The 25463-nt window shown below is 43.4% G+C and overlaps 2 protein-coding genes and 1 long non-coding RNA gene across 3 annotated transcripts in view; 2 read left to right on the top strand and 1 right to left on the bottom strand.

The window, feature by feature from the left end:
• The window catches only part of LOC143362981 (transmembrane ascorbate-dependent reductase CYB561), a 114847-nt gene that overhangs the window by 50684 nt on the left and 38700 nt on the right, over positions 1-25463 (bottom strand). The gene's annotated exons all lie outside the window — the stretch shown is intronic.
• Positions 19518-20415, top strand: LOC143362801 (uncharacterized). The gene is made up of 2 exons (XR_013083696.1): positions 19518-19642; positions 19840-20415. It is a non-coding gene; the product is annotated as an uncharacterized LOC143362801 (long non-coding RNA).
• Positions 23527-25399, top strand: Naa80 (N-alpha-acetyltransferase 80). The gene is made up of 5 exons (XM_076803470.1): positions 23527-23665; positions 23740-24005; positions 24435-24554; positions 24629-24762; positions 24832-25399. The coding sequence occupies exons 3-5, from the start codon at positions 24442-24444 to the stop codon at positions 25170-25172; spliced, it is 588 nt and encodes a 195-aa protein (XP_076659585.1). The 5' UTR covers positions 23527-23665; positions 23740-24005; positions 24435-24441; the 3' UTR covers positions 25173-25399.

Here is a 25463-nt window from a genome sequence, read left to right as displayed (position 1 = left end):
GGATTAAAGTCGGCCCCCGTGGAAGGAGGAGTGTAGCATGCGCTGGTAGGGGCAAAGGAGAGCAAAGAGGGGGGAAGGGGGGATCTACACCGTGGATCCCGATTATTCATGACACCGGGGAACAAGCGGGGACCGGTACGAGCGATCCCGGTTTTGTTTGGACGGCGGAAGGTAACGAGCACGCTCGCTGATTCTGCCCGTTGTTTGCTCTTTCGCCATCCGCAGATAAGATTCGTTTTTTCGGCACCGGGGCCGATGTTGGAAAAATGGACGGTTCCCGAAGAGTGGGGGAGACACATGGCTTTATGGTTTCGCAAACAGGGTTGCTCTTTCGCACCGCCGAGAAAGAGACGCTTTTGTTCCGGCGTCTTTGCTTTGTGCTGGTAATCGGGGCTGGCTGGAAGTTTGCCCGAGCTGGGGTTGTTTAGCATCTTTACGTCACACGGCTGTAGATTGCGCGAAACAGGTGGAAACGGAGATTCAATTGGGATTCAGGGAGCCCTTCACATGTTCAGTTCATTCCCTCTTTAATAGATAATATACATTTGTCCTTGTATACGTGGGTGAGAATTTGTGCCATTCTTGAAGTACAGTAGAACTTTATCCGAATTAATTACTCAGTTATAATGCTAAATTCAATTTTTATTAGTAGTTGTCTATGGGTCGCCTTAGACCGAGCTACAGTGGTTTCTCTATACACGTCGCCAAGACTTGGATGATAAACGTCGCGGAATTATCCCCACTACCGCGGGGTGTACCCCGTGGGGGGCCACGAAGCTCGAGAAGCCTAGGACTCCGAGGAGTGTAAACATAACAGGGCTCGGGTATGTCTCCTGGACGATACATGACACTGACAAGACCCGAGTTGTCGACATATATCGAGAAGTCGCTGCATTTCCATCTGAAGCATGTTGGTATACTGAAGACCCCGCAGGTTCGGATAATCGAGATTCAACTGTATCTTTTTGTGAATAATAAGCGTGCCAAGTGTGTTAACCCGAAACGTTTACTCGATTAACCCCTTGCACTACGATTTATTTGACGGTTTCAGTGATTAAAACTTCTTTTTAATTCGTAATTTCCTAAAACAAAAAGGAGAAAAATTATACCCATTGTATGCCTATATGTTCTTCAATAGCTGTACATTAGCAACGCCAAAATAGAATTTGATTTCGGTTTGAAGGAAATTAATAACACACATATTTATTAGACTCTGTTCAGAATCTTCATCACGAGTCTGACTCGATATTGTAGTGCAAGGGGTTAACACTGACGACCTAGCGACCCCAAAGACTCCACGAAGTCGAAACAATTTGTGTGCTGAATTAAAAATTGAAAATTACCAAGTCCTCGTTCAATCTTCTCGCAATTTGCAGCCCCTAGCCGTTACACCGAATACAATGACTCTAAACTTCGTTTTTCAAGCAAGTCATTCCGTTCCCCATTCCGGGTGACGCTCGAAGCGTCGCGACGCATTACGTATCTATTCCCGAGTAAACATTCGTGTTTTCGTTTCGAGAACGTCGGTTATTCGAGATTTCTCGGGAGCTTGTTTCGCAGATGGACCGGAGAGAGAAGCGACGCCGTTGTCTCGTATTTCTCACGCACGCGGCTCCCCGGCATCTTATGATTAATTGTCCCCGAATATTCGTGGGGTCACGCGCTTTACAGGTCACGGCTCCCCCTCCTGGCCGGTGGCAGGGGTTGCTCGCTCTCTTTCTTTATTTTTCATCGACACGACGAACCCCTGCCCGAGCGTCTTCCTCGTCCTCCGGAAGACCTTCGATTCAGTCCATATTTCACGCGCACGGCATTTTTAAACAGAGCCGAGAATGAGTAATGGCGGGAGCACTCTTTTCCACGACCCCTTGAAACGGCAACGCTCCGGACAAGGTGTACCGAACAAAACATTCCCTCCTCGGTCGAATTACTCGCGTCGCGCCGTCGATCCGCAAATTTATTTCCAATGGAAACGAGTATATCGAGAGGTTCAATGTCATACTTAAACTGCATTCGACGCTGAAAGGTGCGTAAATCACGCCACCCGTTTGATTCTGTTAAAAGGTTAAACCCTTGCTTTAAAGGGGTACAGTGAGTTTAAAATTATTGGTGAAATTAGGAATCTTCTTCAGCGATTGTCAATTAAAATGAAAATATCTTACTAGGGGACACTTAGCAACACCTTGACTTTACATTCACATTTTTTGTAATGGGTTAAAGAAAGAAAGAAATTATTATCCGCACCGGTCGCAATTGATGAAAATTTTTCCTCCACGGAAAAGAGCCAACGTGGAACAGCCTTCGGCTAATTCTCCGGTGATAATTTTCCATGTTGGCTGATTGCTCCGAAGGCGCGGAGAACAATACATATATCGAGTGCTTTCGGTGGCAGCAGCTTTAGCGGGCTTAGCGGGGGTAAAACGTTGCTCCAGCGGGCAAAAGTTGCCGATGGCCGACACGTATGACCCTCGAAAAGGCGACTTTATAATGGGATTAGGCGGGTTGCAATTCGGATTATAAATTGGATTATAGCGCGCCGCTAACCGCCTTAAACGCGCACGACCAGCTCCTGGCCCCGCCATTGTAAACGCGTAATTCGCCCCTTATTCCGAACTTTTACCTGGCCGGTCGGAAGACTGACTGTCCCCGACATAAAGTCGAGGATTTCCCCGAGAAAGGTCCGTTTACCTATCGGTACAAGCCTGGACATTTAACGTTCCATTTTATTTCTAACTTCGCCCGAAGCAACCATTCGTCCCTCTAATGTTCGAAAAATTGAGAGTTCTTGAAAGACAGTAGACCCTCGATTATACCAACTAAACAACGATACCTGAGACTTCGTATAATAGAACAATGACTCAAGGTTAGTGACCCATTCCACAAATAGCTTCCCAAACATTTGAAAAATATATTCACAACGTTGCAGTTTAGAGCAAGCATACACAGTATTGCACTCAGCAAGTATTAGTGATTTGGAAGTATTAGTGATAGCGTTCGAATAGATAATAAATAAATAAACAGTCTTTTCAGGTATAGCAGATTAGCCCACGGCAGCTGTAAGTAGAAGTACCATTTTTCTTGACTTTCTAAACTTTTGAACGCGTGTTTCTCGAAACCAGATTTTCAAAATCGACGCCGGGATAACTCAAAAACTGTATGACCGATCCACTTCAAATTTTGCACATTTTTAGTTTATCATATTCATATTAATAATTCAGTAAGCAGAGAAATTGGAATAAAAAGAATGTACGCCGCACGGGACGGTAATAATTCGTCGGCACCGAGCATATTAAGGAACTTTACTAATTTCCCGGTTCAAGAGCTTCTCCGGTTCGCCTCTCGGGCCACGGGATATTTTGAGAAATGCGCGAAACGGGCGATCATAATTTAAAAATGTTAATCGCCCGTGCAACCGGGGGAAAGGAACAGCGATAATCGGGTATGTTAAACATCGATGTCTCCGAATCGTCGGGAATTTCTTTTTTCCTCCTTTTTATCGTGCCTCCTACCGGATTATTAATCGGTCTCATTATTTTATACCCATAATAATTAATAGTTCCCGAAATTACATATGGAAATTGCTGATATCCCGATATCGGAGAGCAGCGGAACCGCTCGGTTGTTATTTACGCGTGGTGAGCGGATCGCTGCATTAATTCTTCGCCGTGACTGGCCGAATATAATTTGTTGTTCCCTCCCAGGTAACAGTGCCAGCAACGCCGGGATGGAACTCGAGGAATTCCTAGACACCGCGACGACGTGTTTTCAACAGGTGTGCGCCCGTTCGTCGGGCTCAGGAATTACCGGGTCTCCCCTCCTCCCCTCCCCCCGGCCCCCGTGCCCCGTTCCACGGCCGGAGTAATCGGTAATTATAGGTTTCCTTCGAGTCGAGAGAGATCTCCTGTAGCCCCATCGACTATTCCGACTTATCTCATTATACGAGTCGTTTTAGATTTTCAGTCGTTTCTCGGATTCCAACCGGTGAAACGAGAGAACCCGAGCCCCCCGCGCGCGCGCGCGGGCGCGTTCACCGAAACGGCTCACGCGTTACAAATCCTTCATTATAATTCCCCCGTAGAAATCCATTCGGAACGAGTTACACGACCGGACCACGAAAGACCCGATTTATGTTTACCCTGTCCCCTCCTCTGTAATTGACCGTCGATGAAAGTGTAATTGGTAAGATGAAGAATCGATATTTACTCAACCGTTTTCATGCGCCGCATGAAATAAGATCCTCTTTCAGTGAGCGAAAGTACAAATGACCGATAACTGGAACGGTTCGAAAGATTGCGGACGCCCTGCTCGTTGCGCGATTGATTTTATTAGGCTTTTGCGTGGTGAGAATAAACTGCGGATCTATCAGCGAAATAAACACTGTTCAATGGACGAAAGCCAAACAATAATTTCTCTCTTTAATAATTTTAATAAGTTCGGAATAATAAATTGACGTTCTTAAATTCTTTCTATCCGTCTGCTGCCTTAAATTATAGCTACTCGTTTTTATCATAAATGCACAAAGTCCGCAGTCCAGTTGGAAAATTAGAAAATATGTAGAGTACTAGTGGTTTTCGTACTTAACGCGGCCGCAACTACCATTCGTTTTGCTGCTTACCGCACCACCTTCATGAACTAACAACATAGTTTGACAAAAGAAAGACATGAACTCTCTGTAACTCTACTATTCTAGTACTATGAGTAGGAACAACAAAATATCGTACGCAAGATTAATCTGACTATTTTGAAATTGTATTCTCGCTTGTTTCATTCTCTTAAACGGTCAAACTTATTAACAATTACTATTAGTTACTTGATAATGAAGTTTGCACCTTATTGAGTTCATTTCAGAACGAATAAATGGATATTCAGTGCCACTAATATAACGACTAGTCATTTTATGCATTTATGACAAAAATGAGTCGGTGTAATGGAACACAGCAAAAACATTACAAGAATTTAATGCTACTGTTATATTATTCTCAATCTATTAAACATATTAACACGTTAACTGCGACGTCAGTCATATATGACTGACAGTGATTTTTGACTAGGTTTAGGAATTCATTTTTATTGTGACATATCCAGATAAACTGAAATTTATTAGGATCTTTAGAATTCAAAAGGGTTAAGACAGTATCCCCTATAATACATTTTAAATTTCTAGTTTCGGTTTCATTAATTAAATTACACTGATCATTAAGAATCTCTGGGATTGATTTCTGGCATTTAACGTGTTAAGAAAGAAATTAAATTTTTATTTCAACGTAGTTTGTTGCAATTCGGATAGAAATTTTTTATTTTGCGTAAAGATCCGCAGTCTAGTAATGACAATAATTTTAATCAAATCAATAGCGCCATTGGTGACCAGCACGACAGTGAACGGTGCTAATGGAGCCACGAGATTGCGGAAGAAAAATAATGTTGCTACCTCGCTCTGATGTAATAATATTTCGTTGCCGCGGCGGAAGTTTCCTCGAAAATAATATCGTTTAAAACATGAACGTCGATCTGGCAGCGCGGGCATGGCCGCTCCGCCATTTCCGGGGCAAGCAATGTATATTCCGAGTGAACTCGAAACCCATTCCGACCCGAGTTCCGGCTTGGTTCTCGATTATTCGCGCGTATCGGTTTCCTCTCGTAATAACGCGGGCCCGCAGCGGATCCGCGAGGCGGACAACCGGACAGATCGTTCTGACATGTTCATAATGGAGCGATCGGTGGCGAAATTCAATCTGCCAACCGATCGGGGCCGCCGCGCGCGTTCCTCTTTTCTTTGACTTCTTTTTGTTCCGGTTTATGAACGGCGTCGGGGCACCCTTAGGCGAGGGGCAGCAACCGATATGCATAACCCCGGCCTAGCGATCTAGCGTCGAAGAGCGGAGGATCGACATAATAACCGGGGAAAGAGATCCGTCGACGGACCGAACGAAGGCTTTGGTCGTTTTGCGGCGAGAACGGGCTGACGGGGTTCGTCCGAAAGAATTAGTGAAATCCAAGGGCTGCAGGGGAGGCTACCCTGACAGCAGGTGAAACGCGCCCCGTCCGCCCACATTTGACGGCTGCGGGTTACCTCTGGGCACTTAAACTGAAATCTTGGCCGCTTTCTCCCTGTTCTCTGCCTCCCCTCCTCCTCCTGTCTCCTCCCCACCCCTCCCCGTCCCTTGCCGCACCCCGACCAGCCCCACGATCTCGCGCAGTTTTAAAAAGCGTGGCAAAGGGTGGCCCACCGCATTTTGCCGGGCATTATTCAGCTCTGCGGGTGATCCCAGCGGTCCTGCTTTCTCTCCCGACCCTTCTCTCCATCTTTCCTTTCTTCCCGCTCCTCCAGCCCCTCCACCCCTCTGTACCCCACTCACTCTCGACCGTTTTGTTTCTTTTCTTCCCTTCCTTTTTTCTCATCGTCCGTCGCATTGTATCCTTCTATGAAGTCGTGCGCCCACGGATCGCTAGGATGCGATGTTCCGACGTATCGGCGTATCTCGACCTACCCGTGGCTCCCGATCTCGACCCTTCTCTCTAGCTTCTTACGCCAGAAATGGCCGCCGAGGCTCTCGAGCGGCGATCAACGCAGCGCGAACGGTTCCCCAGGACCTATGGTCGCTGAAATCGAATCTGTCGCGTTTGATGCCCCCAAGTTGCAGTCAAGATGATCTCTACGGTCAAAAAAGGCGGGCGAGTCTTTCGACTAGCAATCAACACAGGTTGTACGTTTTTAAGTCTCTGGTCGCAGTCTCTATTCAAACCTGTCGCGTCTCATACGCCCGAGTTGCAACAGAGAGCATACGTATTTGCCTGATGCATTAATCTCTGTTCCGAAAAATATTTCTTTGCTTAGGAATAAAATAGGAATTTTGGTCAATTTTACGGCAAGATTTTTGGAGAAATAGCAGCTCGTCGCATTTTGTAACGAAACTTGCACCCTTTCGAAATTAGAGTTGTCGCGGACCCCCATCGATAGCACCCGTCCTATTTAGCGTCTTGTTCTAAGGAATGATACCCGGAAAACGAAGCCAGCAATGCACCGTAAATTATTTTTTTTTTTTCTTTCGACGAACGATGATTAATGATACTCCCACGATACAGCGGAGAGAGCCGTATCATCGGATCATCGAGGATGAACCCAAACAACTCTATTCACCAGGTTTCGCCAAACTGTGATCCGCTCGGTCGGGTTATAAATGGAAGTTTAACGATCACCGACGACTCCTTACGCCGTTTTAACAAATCTCTCTCAGAAACGACCGTCACAACACGCTGCCGGCCAGAAGCTTGGGATGACACGCCGATTTTCATATCGCCCGACGCATTATCTCCCGACTCGCTGTTAAGACCTCGCTGTTTCTCGCTGCTAATAACACTGTTAATCGTCGCCAAAGAAATTTCAACGATTCCCGAAGACAACTTAGACATACAACCCTCGAGAGACACTCGCTACGATGCATCATGGCTTTACCGCTCTGAATTTCGTCAAAGACATAGATCTGTTCGATGAATGAACATAATTCGTACTAAACGAAAAAATAACATTTACGACGCTCCCTCTTCGTGTTGAAATATGAACAGTAATTGTAGGTACTGCAAATTCACACGTGTCTCACGAAGCGATTTAATTTTATATCATGTAGGACCTCGACCATCCGAACCTTCGATATCTGAAATCTTTATTGGCCCAACACACTTTGCATGTGAATATCTCAATCTAAGGCGATTCGTATGCACCGCTGTTCGTCGTACAAATCGATGCAGATTGAATCTAGCACTGTAATTAAATGACTGTTTTATTGTTCGAACACCCATGTCTCTCTGTTTAGTTTGGATAACCTGCTGTGTATTATCAGAACAGCAGACATTTCTAATTCTTCTTAATCGGAATAAAATTGTAGGCTTCCCAAAGCTCAGCTGAAAAAACTATAATATAAACGTTGGGAACAAAATGAGTGCAAATTTTATGCTTTCATAACAAAAATAGGTAAAACACAACACTGTGAAGAAGACTTTAAGAACATTTTTACACTATTCGTGATCTATTGAAACAATTACAAGAGGAATTTTGTTTCTACAGTCAGTTCTCGATATATGTCAGGAACGCGGGTCTTGATGTCGTTTATCGTCCAGGAGACACTATCTTCATCGTTCATTACACATGTAAATATCATCGGAATTGTATCATATTTGGTATAATTTTCATTAGAAATATGTTAGGAATATGTTGGTGAAAGTCTCATAAAAAAATAATTAATAATAAAAAAGTTTTGTTATTGGATTAGTAGTGGTCTCACACCGACATACCCGACCCATATTATGTTACACTCCTCGGCGATCGAGATCTCTCGATCTTCTTGGACCCTCACGGGGTATACCTCCCGGTAGTGGGGATGATTCCGCGACATTTATCAGCCATGCCTCGGCGACGTACATACAGAATTCCCTGTATTTCATTTCTATTTCTTACGAATTAAAAATGTCCATTTTGCAGAAAGATCCGCAGTCTACAAATGCGACAACGCACGAGCTTCTTTCGCTTTTCGCAACGCAAACGGTAAAACGTAAGATGTACACGACCGTGTGACAATACGCACCGACAAGAGAATCTTCAATTCCTTTCTACCGCGAGTTAATTAGACTTTCGGCGACGGGTGAAGTCGATGTAACCAAAAATTCGAATTCGTCTGAAAGGACCCCGTCTCCTCTTCCTCGGGGTCCTGGCCACGCCGGTGACCGTTTCCACCGGTCGTTTAATAAGCGTCATACGCGCGCGTCCGAGGATATTTTCCGTTTATGCAAATACAAGCGGCGAGACGCGGCTATCGCGCAATTAGAGTCGCAGCTGCAACAGCGGCCGCAGAAGGTATCGTAACTTGCCCGAAATGTCGTCCCGCAACCGAACACGATACCGCGGGGCCCTCTCCCGGCGACCTTTAAACGCGGATATTTTGCACCCTCGCCGCACTTCGACTAATGTGTTAAGTGGTATGCGCCGCGGCGTTTATACGATCGAGCGCCACGGGGGAGCCGCGTGCTTTATTTTCGCCGCGACGCGACGGAGACGTTCGCGACAATTAAACCGAACCTCCGGATTGCGGACGGGGTGCGAGAAAGCTTGGCCCGCGACTCGCGATTTCCATGGCGGCCCTAGACCCTCGCAGGGCGGATACTTTTGACAATTTTAGATCCGTTCATGACATCATTTTTCGAATGAACTTCTTTATTGAACCTACATGATAAAAATCCCACGGGCACGTATTGAAACAATTTTTTTGTGCGTAAGTAGGCATCAGTGTGCTCAGTTGTAACACTGAGTTTGGTCGCTATTTACAGTGAATTTCCGCTGTAAGTCCCTACAAGCCTCGCGTTTTCCAGTCCCTGAAACTACCCACACCACCGCGTGGTATACCCCGCTCTCGATGTCCGTTTCTAACATTGTATCAGAGAAAGACATTTTCTCAGCCTTCTTGTCCCAATCCGTCTGTATGTCCCAGGTTTTGACCATATAGACGCGAGGGTCATTTACATTTCCAGCGTGCACTGTGTACAGTGAATTCTCATTACGAGTCAGTGCCAACCTTACAATTTGGAGTCAGTGGAACTACCCACACCACCGCGGTGAGGGGCCGAAACTCAAGAGCCGTCTCGGAGAAAGACATTTTCTCAGTCTTCTTGTCACTATCGCTTAGTAGTCATAGGCTTTTATGACTTGTAGACGGATATGACTCTTAGGTTTCCAGCGCGCCCTGTATATTTCAAATGCGACGCTCGGCGACAACCTCGGATTTCGTCTAAGAGTCAGTCACCAGAACGGCGCAACTGACTCGTAACGAGAATTCACTGTATTTCAAATGCAACGTTCAGAGAGGACCATAGATTTCATCTAAATGTCCCTCGCCAGAACCGCGCAAGAGACTTACAGCGCGAATTCACTGTATCAACCAGTGTGACCGCAACAGCTGTTGTTTATGTCAGTCGTCCTCGAGCGTGTTCTGTGATTTTTACAATGGAAGAAACTGTCGATCTCGGTCTTTTTTTACCATCATATCTGGATTCCATTCCACCCTGTTAAGGGTCACGAATAAAACAAAATTGTAAAGACTTCTAAAGATTTTCATAGACTACAATGAAATGTGTCAATTATTCGAAGACTCTCTGGGTTTCCTAGCCTCTTCCGCTTATAAAATTTGGAACCCACCCCTTGATATCACCACCCCGTCCGCGCTCCTTGAAAACCGCAATCTGCTGCACACCTCCGTTGCATTCCGGCCGTTTCGAGCGAAAGCGACCGCGATACTGGAGCTTCCCTCGTTTTCGCATTTTATGGTTCGTTGGCGGGCATTACAGCGGCGTACGGGTTTCGGGAGAAATTGATACGGTTGGCCGCGGTGGCACGGCGAGTGTCGGCTGCGATAAAAATGAGGGAAGGATCACGGATCTCGATCGATATCCTAATAATTTTCTGGTAATCACGGTAACCTATCGGCCTTGTCCCGGACCTGGTGTCTCGCGGCGAGAGAACGGTAAGCTCCGGGGCAGAGAGGCGGCAGGATTCGAGAGGCCTCTTTATGCGAATACCCTCTCGCGCTCATTTGCGCCGCGGTGCCATCGCCGGCGAGGGAGCCTACCGCGACTGCGTATCTCCGCATTATTATGATAAAATATTTTTTCGGTCATAAATACACGTCCGGGATGGGAGACCCCCGTCGCGCGGCCCACCCGACGCACATCGCGAGCGTTGCGCCGCGATAAACCCGCGTCGTACCGGTTGCGCGTTATGGACGCCCTTCGACGATAATATTAGGTACTTGAAGAAGTTTCTGCGGTTCTTCTGCTGAATAAAAGTCCTTCGTTCCTATAGAAGTTTAGAGAATATTCCAAGTAAGTAGGGGAGACCGGGGTTGAAAGTCGCAATTTGACTTTGGATCACGTGCCCCAATTACTGTGCCATTAAGCTAACTTAATTCGTTTGGACAAATGAACGAACTATTCCATTTTAATTCCATCTGTTCAAAATTTATATTGATTCCTCAACTCTTTCTTTTTATCAGAATATTTCTTTCTAGTTGAAAATGTTAATATTTCACGATAATGTTGTTAAAACAAAAAGAAGGGGTTTCGTCCCAATTAGTGTGCCTTTACAAACGCTTTTAGCACATCAGTGTTCCCCTAGTTACTGTACTCGTCCACACCTGTCCACCTCCAATTAATGTGTCTGTCTAAATACTGCTTTTTAAATTTAACCCTTTGCACTCGAAGCTATTTTAACCCCAAAACGAAACACTTCTCCCGACCTAGAATATTTCCCTTCTATATATAATTTTTTCATGTTATACGCACGAAAGTGGTGCAATTTACTCCTACATTACTGAAATGTTTAGTAATTTATTAAACACAAACAAATTTAATATTTTAAAAAATATTTTGAACAACGATACAGCAATTTTTAGTGGTGCCTTACTGTCACCATTCCAGTGCTAAGGGTTAAAATACATTTTCCTTTAAATTCGGTTTTCTACGATAGACAATTTTTATTTTGCACGAAGATCCGCAGTCTAGTTGTAACAATAAATGCGTAACCACCGCATCAGAGTCTGTTAACGTCATCGATCGTGTCTACTTCTCGTGCGTTTGAAGATCGAAGCCTCCACGTTACAACGATCCCCTAAAACCGGATGTATCGTGTTTCTTGCGACTTCGGAATCCGGGCGGATCGAGGAAAGATCTCTCCTCGCCGATCGATCCTACTCTTCCAACACGGTAAAATTCCACTTATCCGTACGTAACCGAGCCAATGTTTTCCGTGCGCACGATTAGCTCCCAGTGTACCATAAAATGATATATTGCTCTTCTGTGGATGTTCGCCGAAAACAGATAAGAGCGCAGATTGTAAAGATAAAGCAGGATTCGCGAATTCTCGTTTCAGATACACCGGAGTAAAATATAATAAAACCGGTATAATTTCCTGCGAGCTTGTACCCTCGTTTCATGCATTCGAACCCGACGCGACGTATCCTACAAGCATAATAAACTCGGTCCGATTCATGCCCTCTTTACCTTATTCCCGATACCCGATAAATCGGGCCTGCCGATACGGTTTCGATACGGAGTTGCGTTTCACGGTTACGCTAAATCTGTAACCTCTGTCCGTCCCGATCTCCGTAAACGTTCAATTAAATCCGCGCATTCCATTGTACGGAGTGTATATACATAGTTCCGAGCTCGCAACAGCAGAATAGACTTATTAATAATTTGCACGGGCGTGTATCTGTTGGCATTTCGTTATTAGGAGCGCGACCAGACGGAGGAAGAGAGACGCGGCTCGTACGAGACCGAGTTTATTTGACCAAAGGGTTTACATCAGCCGATCGAATCCGTGGCACGGCTGGCCGAGCCCGGGCTGGCCAAACATTCGGCGACTCGTGTTTACACCGCAAGTATTTATGGGCCACGATCCGCCCACGAGGAGCACGGTCTCGTTTTCGGAATTCGGAGCATCCCCGCCGAGCCGTAGATCGACCAGGATCTCTCACCGATGCTGACCCCCGTCGGCGATCTCGTCCGTGGGATGTCCCGGCTTCTAGAACCCCGTAGAACCCCGTAGAACCCCGTGAACCCTGAAACCCGACGCGACGCTCCGAACACGAAGCGTGCAACCCTGCTTCGGCTACCTCCGCGCGACAGGTGCTCGCCAGCTCGAGCGAGCTGGATTACGAATCGAATACCTACCAAATTTCTATTCTTCTTCGTTCCAGCCGATTTTTTCTCATTCAACTACAGCGGAACCTCGATAACTCGAACTTGAAGAAAAAAGAAAAATCTTCGAGTTATAGGTCTCGACTTATCGAGGTTTAGAGGAAGAGAGATTGATAGAGTGCTGACGGGAATCTCAAATTCATTGGTAGACTGCGAATCTTTACGCATTCATGGGTTCTGAAAATTTTCGAAAAATGCTAGAATATCAAATTCGATAATATAAATTACAGATCAAAATTGATATTGATCTATAAAAGCTGTTCCCATTGAAAATAGAATTTTATTTCACTCCACTTTCTTAACATTTGTCTGTAGAAATTGGAAATTGCATAAACATCCGCAGTCTATTCATCAGCAATATTTCTTTCTCGATCCAGTTTTTTACCGGTTCGATTACTTTTAGTTTATCAGCCAATGGTAATGTTTTCAGCCTCGGAATTCGACTTATATTGCGAGAAAAGCATGAGCCACGAACGTGTTTAACACTAGGTTTACGGGACCCGTCGAAATGTCGGGTTGTAATATTTTTCATTTACGATTATTGAGATTGCGAAGATCCATCTGCGTGGAATTGCTCATCAGATTTATTTCTTTGGGTACATATTACTTACAAAATGGCAAAAAGTTTGGATAGACACGTTCTTCTCATTTTTATAAAACAATGTGAAACACTCGCTTTTAGTGCTCCTAGTGTTAATTATGAAATAGTTTTTCATTGTCGCTGGAATTACAGCTTACCTGTTAAAACGATAAATCCCTCGTGCGAGACGTAAGAAAATTTCGAAAATTTTCTTTTTTATTTTCATAAGCTAGGACAAATTAGTTACTTTCAGTCCTCCGTGGTCCTAGCATTAATATTTCCCAAAAGAGACGACACATGGTGTCCAACTGTGAAAGAATTTCAAGCTTAAAATCTTCGAATAACATGCTGAATGTCGAAACAAAAGATTCAAAGATAAGAATGCTTCAGTGACGCAAGTTACTAGAGAATCGATTTTATTCAATTCGATCGAACAATGAACCTAAGTCGTTGGAAAGAATGAACTGTTTCTTTTCAGATATATATTTTTCTAAAACAATGGTTTCTCGAAAGAATTGTATTCTTTCTCGGACAGCATTTTCTAGTAAACACAGTGCAGAGGATTAATCGGATTAACGGCAAGATAAAAAGTCCAAATACATTGAGATAAGATCTGAGATCTCGGATTCCAGAAGATCTATGCTTCCTCAACCCTTCGTGGGCAGCCTGGGTCGTTTATGCCTGGAGCGAAATTTCTTCTGTCCCAATATTTATTCTTTCCCACTAATGCTTTAAACATTTGACGTGCCAACGACTGGTTCAAATAGGCACTTGGATAGGCGACCCAGAATATTTTCAAATTTTTAGAAAGCACAGAACAATGGAAAAAATTAATTCTGGAGATAAGCGACCAAGGTTGTCTACGGAAAGTGCACAATGCTTGCCGAGACTCCGTAACACGAGAATAGGATAATCGAGAGATTCAATAATCGCGACCCAGTTAATTCCAGTGTACACACATCCACCGATTTATCGCTCTTCGAATTTCGTCGAGGCGATACATCGTCCGGATAATTTCTCCCGGTTTTTATCCGGGCGTGTTTACAATGAGCTACCAGTTAATTGTCATTAACGCGTGGAAAAACATTCGCACGACGACTACATAATTCCCCGTCCGCTCCGGGACGGGCGTCGAGCACACGAATCCCCGGCTGTTTACCTAACCGGACGTAAAATATACAGATCGAATTCGGGGTGATTTGTTTTCTTTGCCGTTAGAAATTTTGTTGGGCCGTCTAGGTGGCTAGGCGGACGAAAATAAACATTTTTCGAGGCTTTTTCGGCCCCGTGTACATTCGCGTGTACTTGCATGCACTGCCCCCTCACCCTCACCCCCGCCCTCCTTCCCCATCAACGCGCGTGCATCAAACAGTTTGGAACCGAAACGCTAACGCATCCATCTTCGAACTATTATTTCCTATATAACTCATCTGTTTTGCCCATCAGGCAAATTGCCGTTCCACCTACCGAAATCGAGCTCTGTCTCTATCCCTCTCGCCCTTTCTCTCTCTCTCTCTCTCTCTCTCTCTCTCTCTCACTCTCTCGGTATCCTCTCTATTCTGTCAAAGCTCGCGTTTTTACACGGATGACTTACGATTTCAAAAAACCTGCCCGAAATTCCGTGATTCATGAAAAAGCTTCGATACGAATACACATTTCCCTGGGAACTCTCCCGTCGAAGCCGGTGAACACGCCCGAAAGGCCTTCCGTGACAGAATCGAACCATGAATTTGCGCTAACGGGAATTAACTTCGTTTAATGTTCAAACGAATTAATTTACAGGAACTCGGATTAGTCCTCTACTCGGCGTCGTATCGATCCCATGTAAACTAAAAATTTCTTTCAATTCAAGCGCACACAGTTCAGATCAGAGGTTCCGAAACTTATTTGGCCACCCCTTTTCCAGACAATGAAATTACTCACCGCATCCCTGAAAATCTAGCTTCTTTAAGTGAACGAACAGAAAGATGCAGTGACAAACTTGCGTTGTTTTATATATTTAATATTTAAATTATTTTAGCGTTATTTCAGGGTTTGAGGTTATACTAGAGTAGATTGTTGAATTCGTTTCGACACCAGCTGGATTACTATGAAGTCAAAAATTGTATGTTAACATTGATAAAATCAAAGTGACCTCTATTTTTTATTAAAAAATTACTTTTTCTTATGCTTTATATCAATATTAATAGAACAGAGAATACTGATCAATTTTGCTGATGAATGTTCGAACAATCGTGATAACAGAGCTAAGAGGTCTGGAAAGTTACTTTTTGAAGCAAAAATAAAAAATATCTTTATATCGATTTATTTTCAACAAAAATGCCACTGATGTGACTAACATAAATAAGAGAAAACAATAACTGAAAATGGTGAAAATCTGTTTCTTAAAATTCATATAAAAAAAGAAATAAAATTGAAGTTAAAATTCCTACAAATTAAAAATTGCAGATAGTTGTACTTGAAGTTTGCGTGTTGCTCTTCATAACTGTCTAAGCTTGCATACGAAACAAATCTCACCCCTAACACTTCTAAACATTTTTTTTAAACCCTTCTGGAAGTTCGAATGTTTAGGCAAGTAATACTTAGAAACTAATTAGATAATGAAAATACGCTTGTCAATATACATAAAACATTCATTCAAACCTGTTATTTCGTGCTGTATAATGAATTCTTAAAATAATTGGCTTCACTTTGAATTTCTGAATTTTGTCTTGGAAGTGTTGTGCCCGCAGACATAATCATCTAAATTGGCTAATACATTGGATTTTGAAGCGTTGAAGGGTTATCAATTTCATGTGTACAACAACTTTTTCAAAATATAAAACTTCAAATATTCAATGTTGGCCACGAGGAACGGGTGTCATTGGGAAACACTGGTTCGTATAAACATGTCTCCGAGTCTATACTAATTTTGCCCAACGAACCCGAGTTTCGCTGTAAGCGCGCGTTCCATTAGGATCTATAAAACGGTCCGATAATTCTGTCTAGATCCCCAGAAGGAGAAGCAGGTCCCCGGTGGCGACAAGGATCCCGATTTCCCAAAGGGCTCGCGGTATCGGCCCGATTGATTTGTAAGCGCAACAAACGAATTCCAATCGAGCGGGACCTCCGTACGCATGCAACGTTTACGCGGTATAATTGCAACTCGGCGTGGCTCTGGCGTGGCTCTGGCGTGGCTCTGGCGCGGCGGGACCGCGTCCGCGCAATTATCCCCCGGCTCTCTTTCGCCGCGCGAAGATCTATGGGACAGTTGACGCGTTCTCGAAGGCGAAATACAATTGCGCCGGGTCCCGCAGCCGGCAATTACACGCGATTCGCGTAATCGTAAAACGAAACGCTAAGCATGGAGCTGTTATTCCCGGGGCCCCGCGAAACGTTCGCCGGCAACGCGCCGTAAATCAGCCGCCACCTAGCCGGACAGAGAGAGAAACTCGGCTGTAAGAGTATATCCTAATAATTGCGCGTGTCTCGGGTGCAGATAATTCACTCCTGCTCCCGGCACTCTCTTTCTCTCTCGCCCCGGAGATTCCTGTTAACCGGAACCGAGGAAATACTGCGAAACTTCGAGCAAAATGCCTATCCTTCCCACTCGTTTCATGGCCGCGGTACCCACCCACCAATGACTATCATTCAAAATCCTTTATCCAGGATCTCAACTTTCTCTTTCCATCCGAATCAGCAGCATGTTGCTGGGAGGGGACGACAGCGTAATTTACGTGAATTTAGACGGTTAAACAATATAATTTACTTTAGGAGTTCACGCGACCTCGGAGCAGGATGAAGAAGCAAAGAAATGAAACAAGGTAAACGAGAGTCGGAAACACTGCCTAATGTAGATGAATAATCACAGAAGTGGACACTTGGTGCATCACTCTTGTCTTCTTGCTGCTCTGTAAATGGTGCATACATGAACAGCGAACTTAACATATTTTGTTAAGGCTGTACTGTTATCTATTGTTCACGCACGCAGCACAATAGCGTAAAGAAATATCGTAGAACGACTCTGGCCTGTCTACAGAAGGGAAGCCCCGTTTGTGCGACGTGAACTAGAAATACGACATATTCACAGAAGAACTGTATACGCTACAGAAACCCGAACTCCCAATCGTTTCTCGTATCCTCAATCTCCTCGAAGACTAAAACCATCTCGAGCAACCCTTATCGAACCTCTCCAGCCCATCCTCGAGTCCCCCCGATCGTCTGGAGCAGCCAACGAGTTCAAGGTCAAAACATCACCGCATTACGTCAGCGGTCACAGGTGCAATACGGTTGGGACCAGGATCAGTGCCGAAGAAAGCAGTCACGGAGAGGCAGAGAAGCGACGAGAGGAGGGTCGGATAGGTTGCGGGTAGCGTAACGCGATCGCGAGTAAAAAGAACAGGGGACAAAGACGAAAAACAAGGAAGGGATGGAAGGCTTGGATGAGGAGGCGGAGGGGAAGAAGCGTAGCGGTAGGAAGAAGAAGAAGAAGAAGAAGAAGAAGAAGAGGAAGAAGACGAGAGAGCGTCGCGAAGAAGTAGACGAAGAGGAAGAAGAAGTAGAGGAAGAAAGCGAGCAGGAGCGGAAGAGAAGCGTACCGAGCGTGAAAAGAGAGAGAGACGGCGGGCGCTCCGCCCAAGGTACACGAGCAACATGGCCGCTGAGGGACGGATTGGCGGAGGCCAGCCACGATGCCGACGTCGTCGTGACGCCCGCGCTTCACTCAGCTCGCCTCAAACTCGCCGGACTTAGCTCCCATCGGCCCCTACGGCACTCCTCCGCTTGAAACGGTCGCCGCCTACCCTGTCGCCCCCTTCCTCCTCTATCGCGATTCTCCCCCTCCACAGATCGTTTCCCTCTCTGTTCCTCCCAACGATTCCTTTCCATTCTTTCTCTGTCTCGTCGGCCGTCCGCTGTCCTTCTCGTCAGCGTTCTCGAGCGACTCGCCTCGTCTTCGTTCCCGTCGTTCGACGACACAGCTCCTTCGTTTAGACGGCAACCCTCTCCGGTCACCCACGCTCCGCAACGACGGCCGACGTCGCAGTCGTCGCACACGTACGAAACCGGCAGTCGATCGGCCGCCGATGCAAGCTCGCCGATGACGCGGGTACTGCGCGCGTAGGTAGCCCCGCGACAAGGTTGCAAACCGACGCGGGCAAGGACGTCGCCGCGGATTTTTATGTGCAGCCCCGCCGCGCCGCACCGCGCCGCACCGGTGCGTTGTTCCTCTTCTTGCGGCCTCCGAGAGATGCCGAACGACGATAGGGGCCCCAAGGGATCGGGCCCCAGCGCTCGGTTATCTCGGCCGTTAACGCGACCGAATCGTTTTCGCAGCCGATGTTTACCGTCGTCCACGTCGAGCTCGCATCCCGCGGACACGTCCGCCGGCGCGGACCCGAATCCGTAGATACAAATGATAATTGCACCGGCCCCGATCCCCGGGGAAGAGGGAGAGAGAGAGAGAGAGAGAGAGAGAGAGATTCGGCGTCTTGTATCGATGTTTTAACGATCGCTCCCTCGGCTGATAGCGGTAATTGCGTCCCCTCATAATTGGTTGTTCCATTCGTTTTTAATCGACCGGCACGCAAACCGCGCACGGCAAATACTCTCGCCGCCCGAGCCTTATCGATATGCGCATTTATGCGACCGCATTATGTAACTTCTTTTATTTCCCCGATGGCCCTCGTGACGCGCGACCGGCCCGCAACCAGTCGCTGCGAACCATTCGACACGCGGCACCGCGATGCAAAGCGATGCAACGCGCGCTGATGCATGGCCGAACGATGCGTATCGGCTGTTGCATAGTAATAAGGGAATTATCGGGGAAAACCTATTTATGCGCGGCGCTGCTTTTTCGAGGAAACGCCTGCCGGTTGTGGCGCGCGATAGTCTTCTTACGGGTATACTCTTTGGAATTGCTTGTTTTGGGTTTAATCGCACCTTCGAGTTTCTCTTGTGAATTAATATACTCCGAAGGCTTGAACTTAAATAATCAAGGATTCCATGAATAACCCTCTTAAAGACTGTTCCATTATCAACAAAGAAACTCCAAAATCTCCATTTTCATATCTAATACCAACAAAAGAAATTAGTGGAATGATTTACTCTGGATTACTCGTGGATTTACGATTGGAATTGCTGTTACTACTGAAAAAATTCCCTACGAAATTCCTAACTGTGAATCAGAGAATTTTTAAACCTCTTACAAAACCTCCAAAGAATTAGCAAATATCAATATATAAATTTCATTTGTTTTTGAAATCGTTGAGGAAAGAACAAAATTCCTAAGTGACTCCTGTGTCTTGCAATTGATGCAGACAATTTTGGGTTTCCATCTGTGAGGTAAAATTAAATTGCAAAGGATAGAAAAGATCGATTGGATCGCGAAATTCATCCTTGAAATTATTTTCCTAAATCATTTCAAAGATACTCCTGACTCTCGCATTGAATAGTTCAAGGCTGTTGCTATCAATTCACACATCTAAGTAAGTAGTTATTGTATGTATGTAACTTCTCTATTTCTTTGTATCTCTTCGTAGCTGGGATAGTTATAAAGAAAACGGGTGAACCTTCTCGATGCAGCCGATGCGAGAGGGTTAATTAAATTTGTCGACGTTACGTACGAACCTCGGCTACACGATTATGTGGGTTACGGATGCCTGTAACCTTCAGAAAACCGATGCGACCGAGATGATTGACACAGCTGAGTTAGCGATTCGTCGCGCGGCTCAAGCGATCACGATGGAAGAGGGAACTAATGGAACGGTTGCATAATAATTCATTAGGACCGGCGGCGGAGAAGACAGCGATGGAGAGTGTTATTAGAGAGGAGCGTACGCGGTTCCCGAAAGCTGTGCAAAAGTTTACTGTAATTGCGTCTAGGAAATGCCGATTGTTACGACTCGGGTTAATGGACCGCGATGATAAATGTCCGTGAAACTCAAGTTACACCGCGGGGACGGGGAACGGAGCTGAGAAGCTACCTGTTGATTCTCGGCTACTTCTTGATATTTATGCGTATAGTGGAAAATATTACGCGTCCTGCCAGAAGAGACGTTAACGAACAGCCAGTAGCAGAATGTACCTCGAGTTTCGCTGGAAAATCGGATTGTTCATGTGATATTTTAATCATTAGATTGGAATACTAGACCGTTAACTGGTACTTGAACAGTAGTAATGATACAAATTCAAATGGTGGGCAATTAGAAAAATATGAAAGAAGTTAAGTAGGGACGAAGTTTAAAAATGTACTCACATCAGTCTAACAATAACTGTAATTTAGAAGAAGGATTATAGTAAGTATTCAAGTAAACGAAATGCAATAATTGTTTAAATAAAAATGTCTGGAAATAGCTTTGTCAATAGTACGTTTGTCGTGTCAATATTCATTTCTAACGAAGACAGATGATTAACAATGTAATGTACGAATTCGAGGAGCACAAAAATGGCTGCTAGTGTTAACGGTTATAGCGGTTCATCGCTTTCGTAATCGGCTACAACCTGTAGCGCATTAAAGTCGCTACCATAAGACGCACTATGCAAAATATGTCGCGTATCGTTTTCGCAATGGAATGGTAATCTGATTGAGTGAACATACCTCGCCGGAAATCGAGGCTGCGGGCTTGATATATGACGGTCAGAAATCTTTTCCTCCGGATTCTGGAGGCGAGCTGAAAACACGGAGCAATGAATCACGATAAGGAATCGCAGTTGAAAAATGGTGCAAGATGAATGGTTAATTCAATTACTCGTTGTAGGTCACGTGTAGATGAAATTGAATTATGATTTATTGCTGTGTTAAGCCACGAAAATGAGACGAGATTTTTGTACTACAGCTGATGAACTTGAATCCCTGCAACTACGTCTGGTAAATAGGGGGCAGCACTTGTTGGATAACTACATGCTGCCCTCTATTAATAACAAATAGAACCATAGAATTCGTCGCAAGACTAAACGATAACTGTATGATGCTAACGACTTTATTTAAAGAATAAATGGCGAAACTTCCGAAAATACAACACACTTGATTGAGATGAAATTTTGCATTAAAAAAAAATCATTTCTTACCATACCGACACAATGTAGTAATGGACGAACCTTTTGAAACAAATAAGCACCGTGGAAAACAAAACTAGTGTAAATAACCTCTCATTTGACAGAAATTACAACTTTATTAGGTTTTTAGGAAGGTGGTACCGCAGACGAGATATAGGAGTAACCCAATGTATTTTTTTGTCTCACGTTCGGAGGGCTCGAAGGGCTCTAGAGAATTCGTTACCATTTCCGTGTTACATCCTACTGTATCGGTCGAAAGTAATATTGTGGAAGTAATGTTCCACTACGGCGCTGTTGCTGATAGAATTTGAAATCTCATGTCGAGGATATTATCACAAACGAGGTATACCTCGTCTGTGGTTCCACAATATTAGTTCCAACCGATATGGTAGAATGCGACACGGAATCTTAAGGCACAGATGAGGTACAGGAGGAAGGTAGGACCAATCACCCAATGTACTTTTTTGTCTCACATTTGCGGGGTTCTAGAGCCCCCTTACTATTTTTGTGTCACATCCTACCGTATCGGTCGAAACTAATATTGTGGAACCAATATCACAGACGAGATGTAGGAGTACGCCAATCACATTATTATACTGTTTCGTGTCGCACGATATGAAATACACTCGTGTGCGGGGTTATTAGCTTGGCTCACGTGAGTTGGTGTTAGGTTTTGCTTAAAGTTGTCATTCCTCCGTTCGGAGGTCCCTCCATTTATTATAGGTATAGGGTCTAAGCTTCTCGTGGATCTAGTTGCAACATTTATCGTTCGTCAGCGTAAAGGGCGTAAGAAATCTAGTTGTTGTCCTCGTCTGTGCCTAAGGGGACTGGCACTAAAGTCTCTCGGGGGTGAGATGAAAAAAACATTGGATGATTGGTTTATTCCTATACCTCGTCTATGTCTAATACTAATCTTATGTCTGTGATTCTAGTCCTCGCTAACATGGGTTCCAGTCCATGCTAACATGGGTTCCAGTCCATGCTACGGAGGAATCAGTTGAGTTCCGTTTCACTGGGTGCAGCACTATACCAGAGGCACCGAAACCCCGGACGTGAACACTCTCATTTCCTCTCCTGACATCACTAACCGACGAGTGATGCAAACAAACCATTTCTTCCGTGACAGTCAGTGGCTCCCAATGATCTGAAGAATGCACTGTTAATTATAGTATCATTATTATTTCTCTCGATAACAGAAAATTATAAATAAATAAGTAATAAAAATACAAGAGCAATTAAAGTTTGTTGAAATTTCGAAGAAATTGCCAGTTACAAAATCGACAAATGAACCATTATTAGTTAATAAATATGTATTTTTGTTTTTTGTTATATATTTTACGATAATTGTATAAATCAATTGATTTTTCCACTCCACCAAGTTTCTTTAACTTGGAAAATTTTGAAGTAGCAATATAGTAACAGAGATGAAAAAATTTACTTCTGCCGTTACAACTTCAATTTCCGTCAATATTCATTCTATACACTTACTATATCAATAATTATTTAGCGTTGAATATAAACGTTGTCTGTTATAATGTTACTTCAGAATGAGAGTTTTTGAAATTGCCTTCGTTTACGATGAGAATAAACTTGTGACGGTCCGTCGTGCGTTAATCTAAGACAACATTGACAAGCACTGCTGAAATAAAGAATGCAGAACGTCGTTCACATATAGAACAGAGGCTATTAAGAAAAATGGGTCAAATGCAAAAAAAGGTTCTCGCGTCCAAAAGGGAATGGGTCATGGACAAGTCGACAAAGGACACATCACACTCACGAAAGAATTCTTCTACAAAAGTCGTACATGTGTTCGATGTCCAAAGAGGAATGAAACAAAAGGATTACTGCATCGCTGCATGGTCGTCAATTAATTAATACAACTACTTTGAAAAAAAATTATTAGAAAATCAATTTGTACGTATAAGACATATATCAAAATATCACGAAATATAACTTGATGGAATCAATTAATGTTGGAATCAATTTCAGTGCGTGGAGAATTAACTTTATTTGTGGCTCGAAAATGACTCAGCTTTAACTCTCGGAAATTTAACATTTTTCAAAAAAAGTTGTAGACAATAAAATATTTAAATCCCTATTTATAAATTTTATATTTTTATTTTATATTTTTTCAAAAAACTCGACCTCGTTATTATAGTTAATCAAAATGAACTACCATTTAATTCGAATAATTAAACGGAATCTTTGAAGAGCTGGGTCGAAATCGACCCAGGAACCGTTGTCTAGATGTTGAAAAATGAATTGACAAACAAAAAAGTGGGGTAAAAGGTTACGTTCGAGAACTTGATCGTACGTTCTTGTATCATGAGATTGTACACGATGTAGCGTTATTAACATTAATAATTACGTATTCTTTGAACTAGAGAACGCAAGAAATCCAAGTAATTTGAGCAGTGTGCGAATACATTCGTAAATACAGCCGCTCGGAGTGTTATATCCAACAATGCGGCTGGGTGCGGTGAAAATTTTACATAACGGTGGGGATATGTTCAGCAGAAATATCGTTCCTAGCTCAAGATGACACTAATCTGAAAGCTATTTCCGCACGAGATACGTACAGGTGGAGAACAACAGTGACCTTTAATCTCTTGTGTCAAGTTCTCGTCGTTTGCAAACAAAAAAAAATACGGTAAGGACATCTGCTGCAAAGTATTTCTTACGTCTTCTCGACGCGTGTTAATACTTTCTATTTTTTGATGCCTGTCAATGGCAGGTTGTCGTGCGTCCATCTCTATTTTGAACCCGGATAGCTATTTTCCGAAAACATGCATGCTTTCATGGATAAACCTCGACGCCTAATATTTTATGAGTCATAAACTCCCTTTTGATTCTCTGTTATCGGATCAAATTTTTTCGGATATTGTAATCTGTCAAGAATTATGATCAACATGATTATTATATTTTTTTCTAAATAATGAATTGTAATTTTGCAATTGTTGCAAAAGTTATATTTCGAAGAAATTATTAGAATTAGAAATTATTAAAATACTAAAATTATATGCGTAAAATCGTATACTTAAGGTAGAATATTATTCTTCCTTTTAATATATATTTGCAGAAAAATTATGGCAACGAGTGATAAGGAATATTCTATAGTACCTCTTCATAGGCGACCAGAATTAACTAAAGAGTGTTGCGAACTACTTAATTCTGAATGGCCACGAAGCGAGACTGCACGGTATACTATATTAATTTATTTAGCGATAGGATTATAATTTCTAAAATTAATTCTTTTTTTTTTATATAAAACAGGTTAGAATCTTTAACTGTTTCATGCGACAAATTTCCCACGTGTCTTATCCTTATTAACAAGGAGAACAGAGTCCTCGGTCACTGTAAGATATCCTTAATATCAAAATTACGCCATAGTTGTTTCATACAATCAGGTAAGTTTAACTTGAACAAATATTTAAAGGAAGAAAAGTAATATAATAATATTCTTCCACACATTTTAGTTATAATCGACTACCAATGTAGATCCCAAGGGCTTGGATCTAAATTGCTTCGTGGTGCAGAAGAATATGTTAAAAAAAGAGGATTTAAAAATATATATTTAACAACCAAAGGTCAAGAAGTTTTCTATCTTAAAAATGGCTATAAAACCTGCGATCCATTCAAAGCCTATGGAATTAATGATGTTGTATATTCTACTGCAGCATTTACAAAATCAAAACTTAAAGAGAAATCTATGCAATTTTCTGGCCCACCACCTCCACCAATGCCAAATTTTCGGATGCCAAAGTTCTATGATTTTAATGCAATTGCTCATAGAACGCACATGGTAAAAACATTATAATAATAGTAATGTAATGAAGCCAGTCGTTACATTTAAGGTCTTTTCATATTCCATTATATAAATGTTGCAGATCACGTATTATTTATTTATATAGTAAATTATTTTTTTAATCGTTCATGCCACACTAATATTTTTCATCTATCAGTACAGTAATGAAATCGAATCATACAATCCATTCCAATAATAAACTGTAAAAAATATTTTCGAAAATTGTACAGTTTCTAGAGGCAATGAAATAGTCTTCATTAAGATTATAATCCTTTTCTGTGCTCTTACTGTTCTTATTTATTT

This window comes from Halictus rubicundus, chromosome 18 (assembly GCF_050948215.1).
Source record: "Halictus rubicundus isolate RS-2024b chromosome 18, iyHalRubi1_principal, whole genome shotgun sequence".
Classification (NCBI taxonomy): Eukaryota; Metazoa; Arthropoda; class Insecta; order Hymenoptera; family Halictidae; genus Halictus; species Halictus rubicundus.
Note: the sequence above shows the minus strand (reverse complement) of the source record. Positions and strands in the feature narration are given on the sequence as shown.

Bases quoted from the DNA above. Each gene is read 5' to 3' on its own strand.
- Naa80 (XM_076803470.1), top strand. From the start codon at position 24,442: ATGGCAACGAGTGATAAGGAATATTCTATAGTACCTCTTCATAGGCGA. The intron at 24,555-24,628 runs GTATACTATATT...TATATAAAACAG, and splicing joins CCACGAAGCGAGACTGCACG to GTTAGAATCTTTAACTGTTT. The intron at 24,763-24,831 runs GTAAGTTTAACT...CACACATTTTAG, and splicing joins TAGTTGTTTCATACAATCAG to TTATAATCGACTACCAATGT.